Below are 19,743 nucleotides of genomic sequence, written 5' to 3'. Positions count from 1 at the left end.
AGTTACCATTGACCAGAAACAGCACTGGACTAGCCATATAAATACTGTGGCTACCACACATACAAAGGCTAGGAATCCTGCAGTGAGTAACAACCCCTAACTGCCCAGAGCCTGTCCACCATCTACAAGGCACAAGTCAGGAGCGTAATGAAATACTCTGCCTGGATGAGTGCAGCTTCAACAACTCTCCTAAAACTTGACACCATCCAGGACAAACCAGCCGGCTTGATTGCTACCCCTTTCACAAACATTCAATCCCTCCAACACCAACAAACTGTGGCAGCCATGTGTATTATCCACAAGACGCACTACAGGAACTCAACAGGTTCCTTAGGTAACACCTTCCAAATCCATGACCGCTATCACCTAGGTGGTCAAAAGCAGCAGAAACCCGGGAACACTACCTGGAGGTTAAAGATTACTGATACCCAACTTCCTCATTCGTGGAAAGGCACCACAATTCAACTTAAAATGAAAGTCTCACACTCGCAAGAATGAGTTGGGAATGTACATCACCCGTGTCACAACTTTGAGTATAAGTAGTTTTCACAGAATACAAGTTTATGCACTTTTCTACAAATCAAATACTTCTTAAAAAATTTACAATTTAACTTTTCCAGCATTCAATCATCCACCAACCTTCGGCAATAGCTCCAAGCACCAGAATTCCAGACTCCTTCACCACCCAATCTGGGTTAAATAGCAGCTCTTTCAGCAGTGGTAGAATGTGTGGCAACAGTTCATCCCGGAAAACATTAGCCAGTACGTCCAATGCAGCAGCGGAACATTTTCCTAAAAGAACAATTTATTGTTACATTTCCTGTATTTAAAAGTTTAAGACCCTTAAAGCTGATACAACTTCCTCGACAAAAAACTGTAGGAACATCATCGACGTCTTTAAAAGCACAGTTAATGTCAAAATTCGCTGGCTATTCAAATCAGACAAATGATATGCAGAAAATTAATAACCTTCAAACAAGACTACCAGAGCAATTCTCATTTTCCCCCACTGTTGGAAAGGCAACAATTTAAAGGACCATCAGGGAAAATAATTCCTGCTGTTATCAAGCTCTTCCAGAACAAAAATGTCTGTATTTTATTTGACCTTAAGATGTGAGCATTGCTGTCATGATGCTACAGTTCCTGTTTTGCTACACTGAAAAGTTAGGTAGCCTCTGATAAGAGGAGAAATTGAGGAAGAGAAGTGCCATTTATTAGTAAAAGCTTGGAGCATTATGCAAGACATGAGAGAACTGATGCCTTTTGATGCAAGTATCTGATGTGGAGACATGCCAGGGATAACAAAATAGAAGCAATAGAAATATATAAAAAGTGAAAAATCCAGATAAGGGTTTGACTTGATGATAAGCACTATCGTTTAAATATATGCACCATAAACTTAATTGAGGTATGCTCAAGTTCAATGTTTCAAGAACATTACTGATTTTGAAGAACAGATAGAATATCTGATCATAAAGAAAAAAATCCTTTAACATAAACTAATATTCAAATGGAACACATCAATTCCTTATTTTTTGACCCAAGGAAGTAATAGTGGACAGCAACTAATTACTCTTGCACAATGGCGATGTGAAACTCACTTCTAGAAACTTAGAAGAATCACAGAATCTCTCGTGCAGGAGACTGCCATTTGGCCCACTGAGATGGCACCAATAACTCCACCCAGGCCCTATCCCTGTAACCCCTTGTATTTACCCTGCTAGTACTCCCGACACTAAGGGGCAATTTAGCATGGCCAATTAACCCAACCATCTTTGGACTGTAGGAGGAAACCGGAACACCCATAGGAAACCTATGCAAACACGGGGAAAATATGCAAACTCCACACAGTGAACCAAGACCGGAATTGAACCTGGATCCTTCGCTTTGTGAGACAGCAGTGCTAATCATTATGCCACCATGACACCCAAGCACCTTTTAAGGCCCAAAGAAAAATTATGCCTACATTTAATTCAGATTAAAGTTTAATATAATACATTTCTGCAGGAATTTCAGGTCTAATAGTTAAACTTGCATTCTTTTGTCCCTTGCCTTAGGAATGCAGTATGATGCAACCCAGTACTGATATTACAACATCTTGAAATATTCTCGATGCATTATTGCAAGGTTATTTTTCAAGCATGGCTTTAACACTGCAATCTGGTTCAGCAACTCCATTCTCACAAACATATTTTAATTCAGCACTTACTTAATCCAGATGCCATCCCCCCAAACAAACACTATTATTTCATTTGACAATGCTCTTTTGGAACTTTCAATTGCATTACCATTTTGTTTCAGATAGTACGATTGCAATAACCTTGACAGTCACAAAACTACACTACATCTACAAGGCGAAAGAGAGGCATTTTGGAGGATGAGTAGTGTTCCATAGCTTTCTGTTCGGTTTACCTGTAATGTTAACCATCAGTTCACAAATTGAACATAGTACCACCCCCACCACTCCTTGCTAACCATCTACCATAACAAATTCCTTGCATTACTTCTCTGCTTGTTAATTATCCTAAAAGCATTTTATACAAACCAGAATAGAATTTAACATTGGTTGATAAGGTACGTTGATTAGGTTAGAAAATATTAAGCAGCATTTTCATTTAAACATACTTAAATTCCAATCAGAAATTGTATCATCATCATCGAGATCATCCTCCTCCTCCTCCTCTTCACCAATTCCATCCTCTTCATGCTGCTGAGCAACAGTTCGAGATCGATGAAAGCGAGGTTTAATATCCTGCTCATTATCAGGAACAGCTTCATCTTCCTCAACATCACCCTGAAAAAGAAAACCAAGCAGTTAATTATTAATCATTCCTAAAAAAAGAACACTCCACTCTCAGGTGATAAAGCATGTGGACTGCTAGTAAATTAACAACGATTTATTTCAAATTTACAGTTTTTGGACATAAACAATAGAACTCACCTTTAGAAGAATAATATCAATTTCTGAATATTTCATCCCATTCACAAGGACAGGTATTAACCTGAAATTAGCAAGTATTCTCATGTTAAGTCTTGGTTGACTATAGACAATTCAATGATTAAGCTGCTAAGAATTTTGCAGCACGCACACAATAACAGACAATTTGAAATTTGTGTAGAAGTACTGAATAAGTTATTTAAAACTAACAAAGCCTTTATGCTGATAAGCGAGTATACAAGATTTTATTCCCATACTCGTGGTTTTGCAGGAGCTTATTCACATGAATATACTACTTTTCTAATTTTTTCTAATCTAAATTGGGTACATGAAATAACAGCTAAGCTTAAAAAGACTACAAAGCACAATAATAATGTCTCAGATATTTTGTAGATTACTTTTTGTTACTGACAAGGAGCAATTTTACAAAATTATGACATTGAACAAATGTAAGAAATCCACTCCAATTTCACTAGATTTGCTGATAAGTTCTATTTTAAGAATGAGTAGGCATGAGATAAAATGATATGCATGCCCTCTGCCCATACAGCAGTAATTCCAGCTTTGATTAGGGTCCAAAATGGGAGCCACCTCAATCCAAGTGCCTCATCAAAATACACAGTAGCCAGCCACATTAACCACACCTAGCAGGTACACGAGTCAAGCACGTCACAAATTAGCACGAATAGAAAACACTGTGACAAGTAACGCTAAGCACACAGAGACATAAAGACAATAACAGCAGAACTGAGATTACAGTACATACTGACATGCTTGGAATTTACCTTTGATGAGACAACGTACAAGGTAGTTGTGTGTGAAATGCACATAAATGGGCGTGAAAACAGTAAAATCATGCAGTTAGAAACACAAGACAATTGATATGTTGATGAGTGATCTAAATATATCTTCCAGCTGGCGCAGGTAATTCAATGCATTTTCTTAAGGCTTTTGACTGCTCCTTTGGCTACCCTGCCCCAACACTGTCCTTGGGTGCTTTGTCCTCCAAATGTTCAATGTTGCATGGCATCTCAAACACCATTAACCCAAACCAAGTTATATGACACAGCAATCGGATTGATCAAGCAGCTGAAACATGCTTTCAACTGCATGCGTTCTACGCGTGTTAGAGCAATGTCCTAGAAAAGTGCACAGGTCTTGTCAGTGTAGCTTAAATTGCTTTTATTTCTGGGTGAAAGAATATTGGGATTGTGAACAATGAGTATCAGGACAGCTGCCAGAAAAGCAAAAATTAATTTATCTCAGGTAGTGCTACTGATTATAAACTAGCTGAAACTGAGAAAATGCACCTCTTTCCTATCATAGATGACATTGATGAGGGAGCATTTATCATCAGGTCAGTATAATTCTTCATGGGCTGTATCTGTATCAAGTAGATACAGAAGTGCCTCAATCTGTATAATTTAATTAATAATTGTGTGATTTGGAGCAGCGTTCGGTTCTTATAACTACACTCAAAAATACGTACCAACATTGGAAAAGATAGAGAAAAGCATCAAAACAAACCAAGTTTAAATCTAATGTGCCAGGAACAGAAAATAGGTCCTCAGGAGTTTATATAAGGATATTGAGGGAGCAGTTCAGAAGAGTATATTAAAACATTAAATCTTGAGCCACAAGAGACGGATGAAGTACACAAAAAACAAAGGATTGGAGTTTAGCCTCAGCAGAAGTAGCTTTGAGGTTCAGTGGCCCTTAAAATTAAATCAATTTTAAAAATCAGCATGTTGAGTTTGAACATAATAGAAACTTAAAATTTGACTTAATCGGAGGGAACAACCACACAGTGCGCAAGACTCCAAATGCTTCACGATTTTTAGAAAGTGTATTATTTCATGGGACGTAGGCATTTTTGAATAGGCCAGCATTTATATTTCACATCCCTAACTGCCCTCGAGAAGGTAGTGATGAACTGCTGCAGGTGTAGGCACAGCCACAATGTTGTTAGAGGGGAATTTTGACCCAAAAGTGAATGAACGGCAATATACTTCCCAGTCAGTATTTTCAGGCTGTGTAACTGTTTAAAGCTCTTTCCACAGTCAGTGCACTGGATCACTCTCAGTCAACATGTGTGTGTTGCTTGGAGGGAATTTGCAGGTGGTGGTGTTTGAGACATTTACTGCCCATGTCCTTTTCTACTCTAGGTGGTGAATGTTGTGGGTTTGAAAGATGCTGTCAAAGGAGCCTACTCCCCTCAGCCTGAGTATTATCCAGGTTTTGCTGCAAATGGGCATGAATTGCTTTAGTATCTGAGGAGTCACAAATGGTGCTGAACATCCCCATTTCTGAACTTTTTCTTAATTCATTCATGGGACATGGGCGTCGCTGGCAGGCCAGCATTTATTGCCCATCTCTAGTTGCCCAAGGGCAGTCGACAGCCAACCACATTGCTGTGGCCCTGGAGTCACATGTAGGCCAGACTGGGTAAAGATAACAGATTTTCTTCCCTAAAGGACATTAGTGAACCAGATGGTTTTTTCCGACAAACAACAATGGTTTCACGGTCATCAGTAGATTCTTAATTCCAGATTTTTATTGAATTCAAATTCCACCCATCTGCTGTGGCAGGATTCAAATTCAGGTCCCCAGAACGTTAGCTGAGTATCTGGATGAAAAGGCTAGCGATAATATCACTGGGCCATCGCCTCCCCAACTTACATTGGAGAGTAGGTTGTTGATGAAATAGCTGAAAGAGGTTGGGTCAAGGGCACTACCTTGAGGAACTCGTGCTGTGATGTTCCGAGACTGAGATGATTAACTTCCAACAACTACAACCATCTTTTGTACTAAGTATGACTCCAATAAAAAGTTTACCTTAATTCCCATTGATTCCAGTTTTGTTTGGGCTCTTTGTGATTCCACACCCAGTTAAATGCTGATGTCAAGGGCAATCAGTCTCACCCCTTGAGTTTGGCTCTTCTGTCAATGTTTGGACTAAGGCCGTAATGAAGTTAGGAGTGAAGTGGTCCTGGTTGTACCCAAATTGAGCAACTGTGAACAGTTATTGCCAAGCCCCGATTGATAGTGCCTTTGAGGACCCCTTCCATTATTTTCCTAGTGATTCTGGCAGAACCTTATGCTTGAGGAGCAATTCTGAGCACTCAAGTCATTGAGTTCAAGCGGAATATTTGGAACATTTATTACAGGTGCTGGTCACTTAGGCAAAGCAAGTTGTTGAGGAAGCAAGTGACTATACATTAGTGTAGGAAGAGGAATCAAAAATCATTTCAGGAATTCCACAAGACTATGAGACAGAGTACGGGAATGAGAGAGAATCGGGTGAACTGGTGCAGCAACAATAATCTCTCCCTCAATGTCAACAAAACAAAGGAGATTGTCATCGACTTCAGGAAGCGTAAAGGAGAACATGTCCCTGTCTACATCAATGGGAACAAAGTAGAAAGGGTCAAGAGCTTCAGGTTTTTAGGTATCCAGATCACCAACAACCTATCCTGGTCCCCCCATGCCGACACTATAGTTAAGAAAGCCCACCAACATCTTTTTTCTCAAAAGACTATGGAAATTTGGCATGTCAGCTACGACTCTCACCAACTTTTACAGATGCACCATAGAAAGTATTCTTTCTGGTTGTATCACAGCTTGGTATGGCTCCTGCTCTGCCCAAGACCACAAGGAACTACAAAAGGTCGTGAATGTAGCTCAATCCATCACGCAAACCAGTCTCCCATCCACTGACTCTGCCTACACTTCCCGCTGCCTCAGCAAAGCAACCAGCATAATTAAGGACCCCACGCACTCCGGACATTCTCTCTTCCACCTTCTTCCTTCGGGAAAAAGGTACAAAAGTCTAAGGTCACATACCAACCGACTCAAGAACAACGTCTTCCCAGCTGCTGTCAGACTTTCGAATGGACCTACCTCGCACCAAGTTGATCTTTCTCTACACCCTAGCTATGACTGTAACACTACATTCTGCACTCTCTCATTTCCTTCTCTATGAGCGGTATGTTTTGCCTGTATAGCGCGCCAAGGAACAATACTTCTCACTACGTTAATACATGTGACAATAATAAATCAAATCAAACAGTACCAAATACTGGTAAACAACGTTTGATTTGATTTTGATCGATGTTGGACAACAATCATGAGCAATGTCAAAGCATAGTAGAGCAAGTAGATCAAAAAAGGAGGGACAGAAATTACAATGAACATACGGCACAGAAAAGGGTTACTTGGCTGAACCTGCCCATGCTGACGTTTATGCTCCACTTGAGCTTCCTCCCTTAATCAGCATAACGCTCCATTCTGTTCTCCCACATATGCTTATCTATCTTCCACTTAAACGCACATCTCCTATTTTCCTCAATGAGATCTTGTGGTTGCAAGTTCCACATTCTCAAAATGAAGTTTATTTTGAATTATTTTTAATTCTTGGTGAACATTTTATTTGTACTGATAGCCTGTAGGTTTGTTCTTCACTACAAGTGGAAACACACTCTATCTACCCTATCAAGACCTTTTATAATTTTAAAGATTTTGGTTAGGGAATCCCTCAGCTATCCTTTTTCTCGAGAAAAAGTGGCCTGTCCTGTTTATCCTGTCTGCTGACGTATAAACTCAGTTCAGAAATAGCTCTAGGGGCTAAGTGGCCTAACTCTTGTTCCTACAATCTGCTATCATCCTTGTCATTTTTGAACACTCTCTGGAGTCTCTATATGGCAATCGCAACTGCACACAATACACCCAAGTGTGGTTTTACTGAAGTCTGCTATGAGTTCAGCATAACTTCTTTACTTTTCAATTTTAACGCTCACAAAAATAAATCATTGTGCTGGAGTTTGTTATGTTCTGTGGACCTGCATCAAAACTTAGTCCATTTGCTTTGACTTGTGATGCTGATTGAGGAATAAATACTTTCCAGACCACTGGGAATAATCTCTCCTTTTTGAAGTAGTGCCATGGGATTTTTATGTCCAGCTGACAGGTAAGCTAGATCCTCAGTATAACATGTCTTCTGAAAGACAGTGCAGCAGCAGTCAGAACTACACTGTGTCAGCTAACCTTAATTTCTAATGCCTATTAGCTTGTAGCTCATTAATCACTTTGCAGTTAGATCATGCAGCCAAAAAACAGTTTTCTGAAGCCTGCTGCATGCTCAACTAAACAAAGGGATAGGATTCAATACCAAATTATCTTTTCCAAGCTCTTTCTGACATTAATTCTGAGCAAATATGTACATGAGGGGGATAAAGTACCACTTTTCAAACGTGAATTAATGTCTACATTTGTAGTATTTTACTGAAAAAATATCTGGCCAGGACATTTGGTCAGATTTAAAAATAATTTATTGCTGTTGGAAATTTTACAATATATAGGTTTCATTTCTTTCTCATGTTCAACTACCCAAAAAAATCCTAAAATACTACGATAAGGCTCCAATTTCAATGGCAGGTTTACATTTCCAAATTATTTGTTAGAAGACATGATTGACAACCCAAGGGATTAGCACTTTCAGCTACCAGTTGCTAGGTCAATAAAAGAGCTTGTATAGGTTTGCATTGCAATATAAAAGTATTCTGTAAGAATTAGCACATTAAATATTAATGTTCTTGCATTTACAGACAGTTACTCACAGAGACATATGTCCGGAAAGTACATCTTTGCAAATGGGCTGTTCAGCCAACGTTAGCCAGAACTCGCAAGCTTCCAATGCTACATTTTCATCTTGATCCTGTGTCCTCTGCAGCATGTACTGTAGCAAAATAATGCCTTCAGTATCAGTAAAGCACAATATCTTGGCAGCTAGAAATCAAGCTTCAGGAAAGTACTTCCAATGTTTAATTATTTAAATATGCAAATATTCATCGCAGCATATGGCTTTGAAAGCAACAGTTCCATCCAGCACCAAGCAAGATAAATAGAACTATCAAAATACTGACTTACATGACAATTGTATAACTGGTGTCAAGAATTACTGCAATATACCACACAAGTAGGCTTATATTATAAAATAGTTGAGGATATTTCTAAAGTAATGAAAAGATCAGTTGGTGCCATGACTCGAGAAGAGATTATTTTTTTTAAAATAAAAAAACCTCTCAAAATCTACCAGGAGAGGAAATGCAGAAAAATAAGTCTCATAATCCACTGGTGAAAGAAGTTCAAGTAGACTATTGAGAGAGACCAAGACAAAATGTGTATTTATACAGCATCTTTCACAACCACAGGAAATCCCAAAATGCTCCTCTGCTAATTAGTTTTGGGTATAGCTGTTGAAAAGGCAAAATCAAACAAGCTGAGAGCATTTTAATATAGTTTTCACCTCAACAATGTTGTGCATCTGAGGGAGCAAGCGATCCATCCGAACTTCAAGCAGCATAACAAGGGCACGGCATACATTTTTCCGTACTTCAGATTCTTCATCTCCAGCCAATGCAAACAAATTCTATGGGAACAGCATTTAATATTTACAACATATAATTTTATATAATGCATAATAGCAAGACATTACTTCTCTTTCTTTAAATGCAACAAATTCAGTGCCCCAAAGTCAGCACCAACAAGGGGAGCGAAACTTCATGAAGTGCTCAGAATTCAGCATTCCTGAGGAGCTCACAGACAGCAGTTTGCACACATTGAACTGGTAACCAGTATGAACCCCACTTTTAAAGTTAAATGTTTGGTGGCTGATCAACATAAATTAAATACCCTTAATGTGCACACAATAGATGACATGGACAATTTTCAATGTTGCCAAATCCAAGTTACGAGAAAAGTCTAATTGTCTTCCCAACTGCAGGTCATGAAATTAACTTTCATGCTGTAACAAGCAGGTTTAGTTTACTGAATCTTTGATTCAGACAACCCATCTAACTAGCTGAAAGTCAATTTTAGATAACTTTACCTAGAATATTTTAAGAAACATTAAAAATACTTCACAACTAGCCATTGCACAGCATTTAATACAATTGCCCATACATTGCTCTGAAGTAAAATGGATTCTGCAGGGGATACGTTGAAAGATCCAGAAATATGAAACCGTATTAAGCTGCTAAGCAGTTTTCAAAGCAATACAATAAATATTTATTTGAATAAAGTGACAGTAAATGGCCAAGGGACCGAAAAATGTACAGAGCCAATTTGCTATTAGTTGCAAAAGCAGCTGGCATGTTGCTCCAACCAAGTGACCCTTTTATTTTTGCAGACTTCACAAATATTTTATTTGACAAGATTTAACATATTGCAGCAAAGACTAGTGTTTGCAGCAATCAATTGGTCCATCACATACTGTAATAAAGCTATTAATTGCATCCAATCTCTTCTGCAATGAGTCACTACCTTGTTTCCTGATCATTTGCACCAGGCAAGATGCATGCACTATTTTTTAAAAATCAAAGAACACCAAGGCGCCATTATGCGCGTCTGGATATTTCCAGCTACTGATGCTCCAATTCAAGATTTGTTCACTGTGAAAGGCTTCAGGTGCAAGTTAGACTCCGTAGCTTTCAAATTTCAAAAGCAGAATCTCAGAGTAAACAGCAGTACAAATCTCTGTACTACTGTTAACATACGACAGAGTCATTAACAATGTCATCTATCATGTCAACCAACAGTTCCAGGCTTTAACAAAAATGATGGAGTCAATCAGAAGTTTATTTTTAAAACTGATCATGTTTTACATGCATTTGCAAAAATTAACTGCAAAATCCTATGCCCCACCGGTGCCCCACAAGGCTGTGTCCTCAGTCCCCTACTATACTCCTTATATACCCATGACTGTGCGCCCAAATTCCCCATCAACTCGATTTTCAAGTTTGCTGCGGACACCACCGTAGTGGGTCAGATCTCAAACAATGACGAGAAAGAGTACAGGAATAAGAGAGGGAGAGAGAGAGAAAGAGAATCTGGTGAACTGGTGCAACGACAATAATTTTTCCCTCAATGTCAACAAAACGAAGGAGATTGTCATCGACTCCAGGAAGTGTAGTGGAGAAACATGCCCCTGTCTACATCAGCGGGGACGAAGTAGAAATGGTTGAGAGCTTCAGGTTTTTAGGTGTGTAGATCACCTGTCCTGGTCCCCCAAGGCGACACTACAGTTAAGAAAGCCCTCCAACGCATCTACTTTCTCAGAAGACTAAGGAAATTTGGCATGTCAGCTATGACGGCTCACCAAATTTTACAGATGCACCATAGAAAGCATTCTTTCTGGTTGTATCACGGCTTGCTTTGGCTCCTGCTCTGCCCAAGACTGCAAGAAACTACAAAAGGTCGTGAATGTAGCCCAATCCATCACGCAAACCAGCCTTCCAAACATTGACACTTCTCACTGCCTCAGAAAAGCAGCCAACATAATTAAGGACCCCATACACCCGACATACTCTCTTCCACCTTCTTCCATTGGGAAAAAGATACAAAAGTCTGAGGTCATGACTCAAGAACAGCTTCTTCCCGGCTGCCATCAGACTTTTGAATGGACCTAGTCGCACTAAGTTGATCTTTCTCTACACCCGAGCTATGACTGTAACACTACATTCTGCACTCTCTCCTTTCCTTCTCTATGAATGGTATGCTTTGCCTATATAGCATGCAAGAAACAATACTTTTCATTGTATACTAATATCTGTGACAATAATAAATCAAATCAATTTGAGGAAGACTGCACCACCGCATGCTTAACTAAGCATGAAGTCTAAATTCTCACTCTTGAGACAACAAAATCTTTATTTTGAGTGCGTTACAACACAAAAATATCTAAAACATGAAATAGAATGACTGACCTTGGGAAATGTGACTTATGCCAGTAAACATTTAACACCTCATTAGTTTATTATTCATTTTGAAAATTTAGACCTCATTATGCATTCTGAATTTAATAATGAATGAGGCAATAAAAGGACAAGGATTTGCAAGTTAATCAGCTTAATTTCCCCCTGTAACAAATACCTCAAAGTCAATACATGCATCTTTACCAGCCCGATATACAATTGAAAAACATTATCAATTTAATATACCATGATTTCAAGTTGTCGTATCAGCCTGACTTTTCCAAGTTCTATAACCTCCTGCTCAACATTTTAGCCCTTTAAAATGAAACCAAGCATATGAAAAAATGCAAAACGAGGGACATCAGTGTTGGATATAGTAAAGGGAAACAGCAATTCTTTAAAAGAGCAATGCTTCCATTTTAAGATGGCTTTCCACACTGAAAAAAAAAATCAGCTTCAGAACATTCAAGAGTAGATCATAACTACTCCATCATCCAATACCATGGCTGATCTTGAACTTCAACTCCACTTTCCTGCCCACTTCCCATATCCCTTGAATCCCTGAGACAAAAAAGATTTGTCATCCCAGTCTTAAATATAATGAACAATGAAGTCTCAACCCTCTGAGGCAGAGAATTCCAAAAATTCTCTCAAAACTTTTGAGCGAAGACATTTCTCTTCCTTGCAATCCAAAATGGTCATCCCCTTTCTGAAACCGTGCCCACGTTTCAAATTACCTATGCCAGCACAAACAACTTATGTCTACCTTGTCAAGTGTTAGGATGTTGGAATGAAATGAAAAGCAAAGAATTAGATTAAAAAATTAGTAGGGATTTAGCTGAACGGAGGACTGGTGAGATGCAGATTAGCCTAGCGCAGTTGCAGATTATCCCATAGCCAGAAAATCCATGGCAGGAGGGTGTCATCATCAGGACCAGAAGACCCAAATGGCAGCAAAGGCAGGATAATCCCACACTCAGAAGCAAAATGCTGTGCAGAAAAGAACGCAGCAGAGGTCTGTCTGTGTGAGACCCTGTAAGTTAGAGTTCCCAAGGGAAAGCTATAGGTCCTGTATGGTAATTATTTTCTGGATTTGGCTCAGTGTTAAAATCTATGGGAAGTTTCTTTGGGAATGGTGTATCCTCAGAGTTTAGGGAAGTAGCTATAAGCTGTTTTGGTTTCATTACTGCCAGGTTGTCTGCTAGAAGTCTTTTTATTGCTCCTTCAGTAGTTTAAAATGGGGTTGTTCATTTTTACTCTGGGATCTCTTATGACCCTGCATTGTTGGGAGAAAGGTCATGTGTTTTGGACAGCTTTTTTACTTTCTAGTGAATTTAAGGTTTCATTTTCTGTTTTGGCTGGCTGCAGTTTTTAGCTTTAGAAGGGATATCAAGCTGAAAATCCCCCTGGTTTTGGAAATTCTGCTGGTTCGCTGAACGCAAGGTTCCTTGCCTTCTAGGAGTAGAACACCTGCTGTTGGTGGCTTGACCAGTCTCTCCCTGGTGTTCCGGGAAGCTGTTCTGAGTGTGTCCAGAGGGCTGCTAGAAGTTACAAGGCTGATAAGTCAGGATTTGCAATTCACCAACCAAAGGACTCGGTTCCAGTATCATGTGTCCATTAGTCTTTGCTGTCTTAAACCTGTGGAAAGGGTTTTTTGTCCACGGGAAGTTTTTGTTTGATTGGAACATCTAAGATACATTTGTTAAGGGTTATACATTATCGTGGTTGTTTTGTTTTTGTCTTTTGATAAAAGTTATTGCTAATTTTTTTTACTATAGAGGTTAATTATATTCTTAAATAAACTTTATTTGATAAAAGCTCCCTAGAGGGAGAGTGGCTCACCTGATGAAGGAGCAGCGCTCTGAAAGCTGGTGATACCAAAAAACCTGTTGGACTTTAACCTGGTGTTACTGAAAAGGGCTGTGGTTAGCAGAGCAGGAATAGGGCTGGGGGAGAAGCCGTGGCTTTCTTACATGTGGCGATCAAAACTGCACACAGTATCCCAGATGTGGCCGCACCAAAATCCTGTACAACTGTAGCAAGACTTCTTTATTCTCGTACTCCAATTCCCTTGCTATAAAGGCCAACATACAATTTGCCTTCCTAATTGCTTGTTGCACTGGCACGCTAACTTCCTGCTTTCATAGCACATGAAACTACAAAAATGTTAACTATATGCAGAGCAAATAATTAGGAAGGCAAATAGATAACTAGCCTTTATTGTAAGGGGCGGGGGGAATAGAATGTAAAAGTGGGAAGGTCTTGCTACAACTGTACAGGGCATTGGTGAGACCACATCTAGAAAAAAAAACCTGTATTGGAGATAGTTCAGAGAAGGCTCATTTGATTCACTGCTGGGTGAAGGGGTTGTCATATGAAGAAAGAATGATCAGGCTGGGCCTTTACTGGTTGGAGTTTAGAAGAATGAGAAACATGAAAGATTTTTGGGAGCATGGCAAGGTGAATGCCGAGATGACCTTTCACCTTGTGGGTGAAACCAGAACTAGGGAGCAGAGTTTCAGAATAAGCAATCTTTGATTTGAGGGAGATGTGGAGGAATTATTCTGAGTCGTTAATCTTTGAAAATCTCCACCCCAGAGAGCAATGGAAGCTTGGTCATTGAATATATTCAAGGCCAAGTTCTATGTTTATCTACTATGGCACCACAGATTACGGGGGCAGACAGGAAAGTGGAATTGAAGTCGTGATCAGATTAGGCATCACTTCATTGAACAGTGGAGCAGTATTGGAGGAGACCAATTAGTCTACTCCTGCTCCCATTTCTTATTTATGTTACTGTGTTTGACTTGATTTATTTCACTGTATTCCAATACATGTGACAAAGTACTGTTTCTTCTGCACTATACAGACAAAACACACTGTCCACAGAGTACATAGGGGAGAAGGACAGGGTGCAGTATGTGGTGTTATAGTCACAGCTAGGGTGTAGAAAAAGATTAGCTTAATATATGGCAGGTCCATTCAAAAGTCTGATGGCAGCAGGGAAGAAGCTGTTCTGGAGTCGGTTGGTACATAATCTCAGACTTCTGTATTTTTTACCCCAATGGAAGGAGGTGGAAGAGAGTATGTCCGGATGCAATGGGGTCCTTGATTATGCTGCCTGCTTTTCCGAGGCAGTGCGAAGTGCAGATAAGAGTCAGTGGATGGGAGGCTGGATGGTGCGATGGACTGGGCTACATTCACAACCCTTAGTTTCTAGCGATCTTGGCCAGAGCAGGAGTCATACCAAGCTGTGATATATCTGGATAGAATGCTTCCTTTAGTGCATCTGTAAAAATTGGACATGCTGATTTCCTAAGCCTCCTCAGAAAATAGAGGCGTTGGTGCACTTTCTTAACTATAGCATCAGCGTGGAGGGATCAGGATAGTTTGTTAGTGATCTGGACACCTAGAAACTTGAAGCTCTTGACCATTTCCACTTCACCGCTGTTGATGTGTTGATACCTTCAACTTCCATGAATTTGAGAGTCATGTTATCTTTGGAACACATTGGTTGGTCTGGGAGGTTTATAGATCTCTTTGGTTGGCTTTAAAAAGACGTGGATCATTCAGATCAAGGAATTGAATTTCCTCAAACCTCCTTGTCAAGGGAAGAATAAAACTACAGGAAGTATAATGGTTAATGGAAAGCAACATGGCAGGTTAGCATATGGGGAGAAGGTTTCAACTACATCTAAAAATCAGGAAAAAAGTTAAAAGGAAGGAGAACTCAGGAGATGTTATTAATGGAAGTGTTAGGATTCAAAATGAAGGTACAAAAACTAGCATAAGGGCACTTTATCTGAATGCTCATAGCATTCGAAACCAGGTAAATGAGCTGACGGCACAAATCATCGCGAAAGAGTATGATTTGGTGGCTATTAGAGACATGTTTGCAGGATGGTCACGACTGGGAGTTAAATATCCAGGGGTAAAGGAGGCAAGGGAGGAGGTGTAGCTCTGATATTTAAGGATGACATCAGGGCGGTAGTGAGAGATGATACAGGTTCTATGGAAAAAATGGTTGAATCCATTTGGATGGAAATTAGAAATAATGAGAAAAAGTCACTGATAGGCGTAGTCTATAGGCCACAAAATAATATCACGGTGGGGCGAGAAATAAACAAAGAAATAACTGATGCATGTAAAAATGGTACAACAATTATCATGGGGGATTTTAATCTACATGTCGATTGGTCAAACCAGGTCGGTCAAGGCAGCCTTGGAGCAGGAATTCATAGAATATATCTGCGATAGTTTCCTTGAACAGTATGTAGTGGAACCTACGAGGGAGTAAGCTACCCTAGATCTGGTCCTGTATAATGAGACAGGAATAATTAATGATCTTACAGTTAGGGATCCTCCCGGAAGAAGCAATCACAGTATGGTTGAATTTAAAATACAGATGGAGCGTGAGAAGGTAAAATCCAATACCAGTGTCTTGTGTTTAAACAAAGGAGACTACAATGGGATGAGGGAGGAGTTGGCTAAGGTAGACTGGGAGCAAAAATTTTATGGTGGGACAATTGAGGAATAGTGGAGGACTTTCAAAGCGATCTTTCACAGTGCTCAGCAAAAGTATATACCAGTGATAAGGAAGGACTGTAGAAAAAGAGATAATCAGCCATGGACATCTAAGGAAATAAAGGAGGGTATCAAACTGAAAAAAAAGCATACAAAGTGGCAAAGATTATTGGGAAACTGGAGGATTGGGAAATCTTTAAGGGTCAACAGAAAGCCATGAAAAAAGCGATAAAGAAATGTAAGATGGATGAGTAAAGTAGCTTAGAATATATATAAAGATAGCAAAGTTTCTACAAATATATAAAACAAAAAAAAAGAGTGGCTAACATAAACATTGGTCCTTTAGAGGATGAGAAGGGGGATGTAATAACTGGAAATGGCCGAGACATTGAAAAGGTATTTTGTGTCAGTCTTCACAGTGGAAGACACAAATAACATGCCAAAAATTAATGGCAAGGCAGCTATGGCAGGTGAGGACCTAGAAACTATCACTAAAAGGTAATACTGGACAAGCAAATGGGGCTAAAGGTAGACAAGTCTCCTGGCCCTGATGGAATGCATCCCAGGGTACTAAAAGAGATGGCGGGGAAATAGCTAATGCACTAGTGGTAATTTACCAAAATTTGCTGCACTCTAGGGTGGTTCCTGCAGATTGGAAAACAGCAAATGTGACGCCACTGTTTAAAAAAAAGGAGGTAGACAAAAGACGGGTAACTATAGGCCAGTTAGCTTAACTTCTGTAGTAGGGAAAATGCTCGAATCTACCATCAAGGACAAAATAGCGAGACATCTGGATATAAATTATCCCACTGGGAAGACGCAGCATGGGTTCATGAAGGGCAGGTCATGTTTGACTAATTTGGTGTAATTCTTTGAGAACATTACATGCATGGTGGACAATGGAAATCTATGGATGTGGTGCATCTGGATTTTCAGAAGACATTTGACAAGGTGCCACACCAAAGGCTGCTGTATAAGATAAAGGTGCACGGTGTTACGGTTAATGTATTAGCATGGATAGAAGATTGGTTAACTAATAGGAAGCAAAGAGTTGGGGTAAATGGGTGTTTTTCTGGTTGACAATCAGTGACCAGTGGTGTGCCTCAGGGATCAGTGTTGGGACTGCAATTTACAATTTACATAGATGATTTGGAGTTGGGGACCAAGTGTAGTGTGTCAAAATTCGCAGATGACACTAAGATGAGTGGCATGAGAAAAGTGTGCAGAGGACGCTGAAAGTCTGCAAAGGGATATAGATCGTCTAAGTGAGTGGGCGAGGGTCTGGCAGATGGAGTACGATGTTGGTAAATGTGAGGTCATCCATTTTGGTAGGAACAACAGCAAAATGGACTATTATTTAAATGGCAAAAAATTGCAGCATGCTGCTGTGCAGAGGGACCTGGGTGTTCTTGTGCATGAATTGCAAAAAGCTGGTTTGCAGGTGCAGCAGGTAATTAAGAAGGCAAATAGAATTTTGTCCTTCATTGCTAGAAGGATGGAGTTTAAAACAGGGAGGTTATGTTGCAGCTCTATAAGGTGCTAGTGAGGCCACACCTGAAGTACTGTGTACAGTTTTGGTCTGCTTACTTGAGAAAGGATATACTGGCACTGGAGGGGGTGCAGAGGAGATTCACTAGGTTGATTCTGGAGTTGAGAGGGTTGGCTTACGAGGAGAGACCGAGTAGACTGGGATTATACTCATTGGAATTCAGAAGAATGAGGGGAGATCTTATAGAAACATAAGATTAAGGAGAAAATAGATAAGTTAGAAGCAAGGAGGTTGTTTCCACTGGCAAGTGAAACTAGAACTAGGGGGCATGGCCTCAAAATAAGGGAGAGCAGGTTTAGGACTGAGTTGAGGAAGAACTTCACCCAAAAGGTTGTGAATCTGTGGAATTCCCTGCCCAATGAAGCAGTTGAGGCTACCTTGTTGAATGTTTTTAAGGCAAGGATAGATAAATTTTTGAACAGTAAAGGAATTAAGGGTTATGGTGAGCAGGCAAGTGGAGCTGAGTCCACAAAAAGATCAGCCAAGATCTTACTGAATGGTGGAGCAGGCTTGAGGGACCAGATGACCTACTCCTGCTCCTAGTTTGTGTGTTCAATTGTATGTTTCATATCGCAGGTTCTTCTTTGAACTAGAGCTTCGGTCATCTGACAGCCGAGCTTCTTTTCTGTGGTGCTTGGATCCTGTTGCCAGGTTTGGAATCCATTTACAATAAATGAGTTTGTATATTTCTATATCAATTTCATCAATTCAATCTTGGTGTCTTTAGTGGTGCATCTGAGGATTTCTTGACATGTACGAGTTATGGTGGATTCAAATTTTCACCAGTTCCCTTGGATGTTACTCTATGATGGGGGGGGGGGGGGGGGGAACGGACGGACGACTGCCTCAAGTACTAATACCAAACAAATAAATGATCCGTCGCACCATAACGACAGCATGTGTAATGAGCACCTTTTAAAAAAAATCCCTGGTCCTGACCATCACGTACTCGATGAAGGAAGGTTTTATGTTGGATGTTGCTAGAATGTCCTGAAACTTTTCATTTGGCAGAAAAGGGTGCTAATGGCCACAAGATCATGTTCAATACACAGGATAAGGAGGTGTACACTGTTGGAATTGGACTTTTCTCGTCTACTTCCCAGTGTTCAGCCAAAGGGTGTGGATTACTCCCAACCTGGCACTGAAATAATCAGAAGCAAGATCTTTGAGTGTGATGGAAAAGTTGTGCTCACGTTGTATCTAGGTTGGAATACTGAGTCCAAGGTAGGTACATAAGCACTGATGAGGGTGGCAGATTGATTACTTTTGAGCTTAACCTTGGAACTGAAGTAGCCACTCTCAAATTGCTGACGTCCAACTGAAAACTGTAATGCTTGTATCACTTGAACTCTTAAGTCAACCTCAACACCCTGCCATCCCATGCTTCGTTTTGCATTCTTCGCCACGATGCCACAACCCTCCAGGACGTCCAATGAATGGAGGAAGCTAAAGATACGCATCTCTCAGGTTTCAATACGTCCCTCAACACTTGTTGCGACTTCAAAACTAAATGGAATTCACAAGAACTCACAAACACCTCAGAAATGAGTCAATGCAGAAGATCCCTGGCTTTGATGTTCCGTGAAGCTCACAAGCAATCCAAAACCACATCCACACAGACACAGACAACAGCAGGTACATAAACTTGATGGACACACAGAAAATTGAAAACTTTCAAGTGTGCAATGGTCATGCAGAAGAAACCATGGAACATATAGCAGCGCAATGCCCAATTCACAAACATAAAGGAGGCACCCCAATGATATACTCTGCTACTCCTGAGTCTGGCTTAATGATCTGGATGTAAAGGTATATTGGTGCTCTATACCTGTATCAGCCATATGAGAGAGAGAATCAAAAATGAAACCAATCAAGCTGACCAATTGCATGCTAATAGAACGAGGTGGTAGGAGCATAATATGAAACAGAAATAAATGGTTTACCGACAGCCAATGAAATTTCTCAAAAGCACACCTACCATT

General features: G+C 40.0%; 1 protein-coding gene across 1 annotated transcript in view; it reads right to left on the bottom strand.

The window, feature by feature from the left end:
• The window catches only part of tnpo1 (transportin 1), a 120,872-nt gene that overhangs the window by 47,887 nt on the left and 53,242 nt on the right, over positions 1–19,743 (bottom strand). The window contains exons 8-12 of the mRNA XM_078214894.1: positions 9,243–9,365; positions 8,554–8,672; positions 2,942–3,002; positions 2,626–2,794; positions 640–792 (exon numbers count right to left, since the gene is read on the bottom strand). Coding sequence (XP_078071020.1) covers positions 640–792; positions 2,626–2,794; positions 2,942–3,002; positions 8,554–8,672; positions 9,243–9,365 — 625 coding nt within the window. The remainder of the gene's footprint in view (positions 1–639; positions 793–2,625; positions 2,795–2,941; positions 3,003–8,553; positions 8,673–9,242; positions 9,366–19,743) is intronic.

This window comes from Mustelus asterias, chromosome 6, assembly GCF_964213995.1.
Source record: "Mustelus asterias chromosome 6, sMusAst1.hap1.1, whole genome shotgun sequence".
Lineage (NCBI taxonomy): Eukaryota > Metazoa > Chordata > Chondrichthyes > Carcharhiniformes > Triakidae > Mustelus > Mustelus asterias.
Note: the sequence above shows the minus strand (reverse complement) of the source record. Positions and strands in the feature narration are given on the sequence as shown.